This window comes from Scylla paramamosain, unplaced genomic scaffold (assembly GCF_035594125.1).
Source record: "Scylla paramamosain isolate STU-SP2022 unplaced genomic scaffold, ASM3559412v1 Contig2, whole genome shotgun sequence".
NCBI classification, from domain to species: Eukaryota; Metazoa; Arthropoda; class Malacostraca; order Decapoda; family Portunidae; genus Scylla; species Scylla paramamosain.
The window spans coordinates 2,540,001-2,547,500 of NW_026973667.1; the positions used below are offsets into that span (position 1 = coordinate 2,540,001).

Genomic DNA, 7,500 nt, shown 5'->3' on the forward strand with positions numbered 1-7,500 from the left:
CCTAAGGCTGCCTCCTCTTCCTGTGGTGTCAGTTCAGAATCTATATCTTCCTCTCCCAGTATCTCCTCCTCGTCGAAGTCTTCCTCCCCAGCTTCCCCACCCTCCATCTCCACCTGGTCTCCACCTGCGAGATGCATTAGTGGTGAGACACGAGGGTTAGGTAAGTGGTGTGAGTGGATAGCTAGGTGATGAGAGAAAGGAGGTGGAAGTGGTAAGCTGGGAAGGTTAAATATGTGGAGGTGTTGTGTGGATGACTGAGAGGAAAGTGGTGAAAGGTAAAGGTGGAAGAGAAATGAAAGAATGAGCATAAAAATAATGATGGAGGGGATGAAGAGATGTGATGATTGAGGTAATAAGAGAGATTATGAAGAGACAGGGAGAGATAATGATTATGAAGAGACGAAGAGAAAATGATAAAAAAAAATAATGGAAAATTTGAAGAGATAGAAGAGATGGAAATAATGAAAGAGATAATAAGAGATAATAAGAGACAAGAGACAGAGGTAATGAAGATTTTAAAGAAACAGGGAAAAAATAATAATAATCAGATAAAGGAAGATTTTAAGAGGTGAAAATGATGGTGCACAAACAAACACACACACAAACACACAGTAAGATAAATAAAAACTCACACACACACACACACACACACATAGTAAGATAAATAAAACTCTCTCTCACACACACACACACACACACACACACACACACACAGTAAAATATAAAAGGAAATGAGAGGTAATATATAAAAGGAAAGAAAGAAAGAAAGGAGGAAGAACAATATTTGACACACACACACACACACACACACACACACACACACACACACACACACACACACACACACACACACACACACACACACACACACACACACACACACACACACCACCCACCACACTCCATGGCTTCTTGCAGTCGCTCCAGCAGGTCATTCTTGTTGCCCACCACAGAGAGACCTCGCGCCTTCAGCTCCTTCTTCAGGTCCGCCACCTGGAGGAAGAGGCAAACAGTTACAGAACCACAGACACACCCTTCAGAACCCCAGTAACTTCCACTGCAGCCTGTTAAACTATAGAACCATGAAAACACCCTTGAAAACCCCAGTAACTTCCACTGCAGCCTGTTAAACTATAGAACCATGAAAACACCCTTGAAAACCCCAGTAACTTCCACTGCAGCCTGTTAAACTATCACTGGGATCATGAAAATACACGTTTATTCAGTTAGGTTAGGTTACATCCACCAAGCTAACCTAACCTCTGGCCTGGTGGAAGCTGTCGTTTGAGTAATATTGAAGTAACATCAGTGCTTCCAAGTTGTAGAGTGACTCAGTTCGTTAATTTAAACACCTAATCTGTTCACGGGGCAGATGACAATTTGAAAAACATCATAATTTTTGTCTGTAAAAATTAATATAAGGGAGTTTTAAGGGAAGGTTTCAAGTTTCTCTGTAGTTCTTGATGACTAATTTCGATTCTTTGGACTGGCACCTCTGTGAGTTTATTTTCAAGTGCTTGTGTTGCTCCTGGCCGGTGTCCCTGCTATATAAAAGAACGGAGGTATGCTGGGTTTGTTTGCACGACAGGCCACTCAAGGCTGCCGCTGCGTTACAACAAACTTTTACGGTAAATCCACACAACTGCAGCCGTCTAATGTTTTCAGGGGAAACTCCATTTTTTTTTTGGTGGATTTTGATGTGGTGTGAATGAATCCAGTAACTGTTTCTGCTGCAAATCAAGTTTTTTTTTTCTTATTTGCTCCTCCACAACACACACACACACACACACACACACACACACACACACACACACACTGTAAACAAGCAGAAACTCATAAAACAAACAAACAAATGAATAAACAAACACTAACTTAACCTAACTTAATTAAACCTAACCTAACTAATGAAACCTAACTAAACCAAAGCTAACCTAACCTAATTAAACCTAACCAAACTAAATCTAACTAAACCAAAGCTAACCTAATTAAACCTAACCAAACTAAATCTAACTACACCACTACTAAACCTAACTTACCTTTACGATAAATTAGATAAAAATGAATACCTCGGAAAGGAACAGCATGCAGCAGTCAAGACCCACACCGCTGTGCTACGAGACCCAGGAACTCCACAGAAAACACTTCCTTTGCCGAGAGACGGGTGCACTTGTAAGATAACACCGCGAAAGTTGATGATAAATAAATAAATCTTTTTTTTCTGATAATACTATAAAAACTGGCGAATTACATCGAAGCTTTCTCAATATCGTGAAAGCTGATGACGAATTACAATAAAAGCTTTTATGATATCAAGAAAAATGCTGATGAATTACAATAAGGCTTTTTCTAATACCATGAAAAATGAATGAATTACTAAAAAGCTTTCTCAAATACCATGAAAACTGCCGAGAGAGAGAGAGAGAGAGAGAGAGAGAGAGAGAGAGAGAGAGAGAGAGAGAGAGAGAGAGAGAGAGAGAGAGAGAGAGAGAGAGAGAGACTTTGTACCAATCCAGCTGGTGACCGCGGCGTCCAGCTGGTAGGGGTGAACACGGCTCAGGTCGGTGGGTGGGCTGGTTTGTAACATAAATAAGCTACAATTTATCATGAACTTATAAATGACCTCGGGGACTTAAATCTTTGCATAAGTGAGAAATATTAACCTCACTACTGTCAACGGGATCCAATACAGCTACTTATGATGAAAAATCCGATCGTTATAATTTATATTTAGCTGGCCTAGCGCACCAACACAGGCCGGTCACCAGGCAAGACTTAATCTTACCTAACCTAACCTAAATTCAACCTAACCTAACCAAAAAGGCACCAAACTTGTCCTAACTTAACCTAACACGATAAAAAGCCGTAATAAGAATACAAACAAACAAATCAAGACAACCGGTAAACGAGGATGGGCCAAAAATCAGTATTCACGTCATATTTTAGGTCTATTTCTCGGTGTGTTTGTGGGAAGTAGGCCTAAGGATGCGTGGGCGTGGGCGTGAGGGGGTATGGGGTGTGTGGAGGGCGTGTGAGGGGTGTGGGTACCAACCTTCATCTTTGCAAGCGTCGCTGAGGCTTCCATGTTTGTTTGTGCGCGCGAGGGACTACACATGTAAAGCTATTACTACTACTACTACTACTACTACTACTACTACTACTACTACTACTATTTATAATGATGGAAATGAAATAAATAAATGGTTAGGTATTTTTCCTATTTCTTCCTTTTTCCGCACATTTTTTTTTTCTACGCTATTACTGCTACTACTACTATTACTACTTATAATGGTGAAAATGAAATAAATAAATGATTAAAGTATTTCTATTTTTTTTTTCCGCATGCTTTTTTTACCCATTCCCTTCCAAAACGCACCAAAACACATTTCCTTCAAAAAACATCCCAAAAATTTAGATTATTTCCTAAAATACCCCCCAAAAAAACACAATTCTTTTCCAAAACACCCCAAAACATACAGATTCTCTCCCAACACATCCAAACACACACAGATTTCCTTCTAACACCCAAAAACACACCCAAAACACACAATTACCTCCCAAAACATCCAAAACACGCAGATTCCCTCCCAAAACACCCCAAAACACACAGATTCTCTCCTAAAACACCCCAAAACACAAATATTCCCTCGAAAAACACACAGATTCCCTCCAAAAAAACCCAAAACACACAGATTTCCTCCCAAAACACCCTAAAACACAGATTCCCTCCCAAAACATCCCAAAACACGCAGGTTTTCTCCTAAAACACCCCAAAACACACAGATTCCCTCCCAAAACACCCAAAAAAAACACAGATTCTTTCCTAAAACACCGCAAAACACAAGTATTCTCTCCAAAAACACCCCAAAACACACAGATTCCCTCCCAAAACACCTCAAACACACAGATTCCCTCCCAAAACACCCCAAAACAAAAATATTCCCTCCAAAAACACCCAAAAACACAGATTCTCTCCTAAAATACCCCAAAACACAAATATTCCCTCCAAAAACACCCCAAAACACACAGATTCCCTCCCAAAACACCTCAAACACTTAGATTCCCTCCCAAAACACCTCAAACACAGATTCCTTTCCAAAACACACAAAAACACTTATGTTCCCTACTAAAACACTTCAAAACACACACATTTCCCTCCCAAAACACCCCAAAACACACAGATTCCCTCCGATAACACCCAAAAACACACAATTCTCTCCCCAAAACACTCTAAAACACATATATTCCTTCGTAAAACACTCCAAAACACACATATTTCCCCCCAAACCCCCAAAACATACAGATTCTCTTCCATAACACCCCAAAACACACGGATTATCACCTAAAACACTCCAAAACACACAGATTCCCTTGCAAAACACACAAAAACACACACATTTCTCTCCCAAAACACCCAAAACACACAGATTCTCTTCCATAACACACTAAAACACACGGATTATCACCTAAAACACTCCAAAACACACAGATTCCCTCGCAAAACACACAAAAACACACACATTTCTCTCCCAAAACACCCAAAACACACAGATTCTCTTCCATAAGACCCCAAAACACACGGATTATCACCTAAAACACTCCAAAACACACAGATTCCCTTGCAAAACACACAAAAACACACACATTTCTCTCCCAAAACACCCAAAACACACAGATTCTCCTCCATAACACACTAAAACACACGGATTATCACCTAAAACACTCCAAAACACACAGATTCCCTCGCAAAACACACAAAATCACATACATTTCTCTCCCAAAACATTCCAAAACACACAGATTCTCTTCCATAACACACTAAAACACACATTCCCTCCGAAAACACCCCAAAACACTCTAAAACACACACACACCATTCCCTGCCAGAACACACCAAAACAGACAAAATCCTTTCTAAAACGCTCTTAGTAACAAACTTCTCCCCCAATGCACCTTACTAACAAAATAAAAACACAGATTCTCTTCAACACTCCAAAAATACACAATTCCCTCCCAAAAACACCCCAAAAAATAGCGATTCCTTAAAAAAAAAATAACACTAAATATTGAGGAAGACAGACCGGAAGGCAGGAAGGTGCCGCTGATGACGTCACGTCTCGGCTGATGACGTCACAGAGGCCGTTATTTACGTGGGTACGTATTTCATTTTGAAAATGACCCCTCGTAAAAACGCAGCTACACCCGAATGCTTTACATATTCTGACTTGCCACACACTTTAACTAATACCAAAAATATAGAGAGATTTCAAACCTCAGTAATATTAAAGATATTTAAAAAGAACTATCTGGAAATTGTTGGAACCTTGACCCCCATTAAAACTATCAAAATCTCCACCCATTTTCACTTAACGCGAATGAAAAACACTTTAAAAAATCTGAACTATTTTTTCAAGCCATTTAAAGTGAGTTAGAAGCAGAAATAAAACATTGACTGGAAAAAAGTGACAACATTGTTGGAACATTAACACGAGTACAAACACTTGCACACGCCACACATTTGACTCAACAGGACCCAGACACACTGCAAAAATACCCACACATTTTTTAGTACCAAAGAGAGCTTATTACAGGCTCAAACAAAAAATTGAGTTGAACGCTTCTCAAAAAAAGCGCCGAAAAAACAGCCTTATTTGACACACAAACAGCGCCAAAACCAACGTGTTTCACTTCACACACACACGGAAAACACTTAAAAACTAACTCTATATTTTTAGAAACCATAAAAACTTACTTATTTGCCGAAATAAGAGAGTTGAGAAATTCAAAAAATAATATTGGAACCTGACAGGCCGCGACCTGCAAATCCATGATGGCGGGCGCCGGGCGGCGGCGACCTCATCAGCTGAGGCGAGGCGGCGGCGGCCACTTTGCCTTCCTCACACCTTCCTCACACCAACACCATGCAATGGCACACGTCTGACCGGCGGATGTAGGAAAGCTTAGACATGTTTGGCTTATAGTGAGTGAGAGGTGAAGCAGATAATGGCTGAATAGGGACGACCTGCCGCCGCCTCAGGGCACCCGCCTCTTGACCTAATGACGAGCCTTCCTGCACCAATATTCACACACATTTCACACGTGAACAAAACATACAAATAAATATATAACCTCAATAAATACCAAATAATGGCCAACACAGCTTAAGTAAACAAATGAAATACGCTTCAGGCTGGCAGAGGCTACACTAATGTGTGTGTGTGTGTGTGTGCAGCACAATGCCTAGGGACATGAAGGCAGCCACACAACACAGCCTCACCTCTCACAAGTCACCAGGCCTGTCTGGAGCATCGTGTTGCAGTACAATTCCAGTGACACCAGTATTGACACTTCCTCCACACGCTCACTAAGACAGTCACCTTCAAACTGAGCTGCTCCACCTTGTACTTGACGGTTCCCGCCTGTCCGCAGGGTCACGTGCTGCTGCCTCGGCCTGTCATTGGCCACAACTACACAGGTTATTAATTACTGCCGGAAAAACGGGCGGGGCGTCTCCACACGTCACGGACCGCGGAGAAAGTAGCCCAATTTACGATAAGCAGCCCAATCTGGCAAAACTGTACACTGTGACTGGTGGCTGGTTTCAAATGGCTTGCTGCGACCATTGCACGACATTTTTTTTTTTTTTTTTTTTTCTGATTATTCACATTTTATTATTTATTTATTTTGTAGTTTAAGAGAGATTGTTACGATTTTATGAGTAATTTGTTGTTTTGTCTCGACAAGTTTGACCAACTATAAATGATAAATGTTCCTCTGATTTCGTCTTTAATTATTCAATTTCTTTGCGTTAATATAAACACTGTGCATTATTTGCATTAATGAGACAAAAAGGAACCAATATTATCCTTTAATCGATAATTTTACGGTAATGCACGCTGAAAACCTCTAACTGAAAAAAAAAAAAAATATATGAGAACTTTCAAAATATTCTCAGACGCGTTCGGACGAGGCTTGTAAATGATGTAGTTTGGTTTCAGCAAAATATAAGATAAACAATAACAAGCCTTAAACAAACCACAAAACCACAAAATAACCGAGAGTATATTAGTAACCCTGAATGAGCCACGAGCAATGAAGGGTGGATGAGATAATGAATAACAATGTATTAAGGGTTGCGTTGCTTTGTAGATTACCTGTGGTGTGTTCGTGGCGCACATATCACGTTTATACCAGAGCAGAGCAGAGCATCTTCACTACAGCAATACGTAGAAGCCGTTGCCTGACGTATGACTAATCAGCATTCAAAAACGTTCTCTCTCTCTCTCTCTCTACGGCTGTTTTCCAAGGCCACAGAGATGACTAGCCGGGTTTTCAGGATTGTTTCCCCGTTAGTAATGTAGAAATCTTATTAATCTATCAGTAGAATCGTTAAAAAAACATCCTTAAAAACGCTCTCTCTCTCTCTCTCCACGACTGTTTCTCAAAGCCACATAAATGACTAGCCGGGTTTCTTATAAGTGTTTCCCAGTTAGTAGTGTAGAA

The 7,500-nt window shown here is 40.4% G+C and overlaps 1 protein-coding gene across 3 annotated transcripts in view; it reads right to left on the reverse strand.

Moving 5' to 3' along the window:
• Positions 1–6,298, reverse strand: part of LOC135095856 (SAP domain-containing ribonucleoprotein-like) — an 11,233-nt gene extending 4,935 nt beyond the window's left edge. For 2 of the 3 annotated variants that reach the window (XM_063996996.1, XM_063996995.1), the window contains exons 1-3: positions 3,050–3,158; positions 897–993; positions 1–124 (exon numbers count right to left, since the gene is read on the reverse strand). The exon at positions 1–124 is cut by the window's left edge and continues 25 nt beyond it. In XM_063996996.1, the coding sequence (XP_063853066.1) occupies positions 1–124; positions 897–993; positions 3,050–3,112 (284 nt within the window). In that variant the 5' untranslated portion in view covers positions 3,113–3,158. Of the gene's footprint in view, positions 125–896; positions 994–3,049; positions 3,159–6,274 lie in introns of those variants that run through there. The other variant, XM_063996997.1, reaches the window with a different exon arrangement.
• Positions 6,299–7,500: the final 1,202 nt, after the last annotated feature.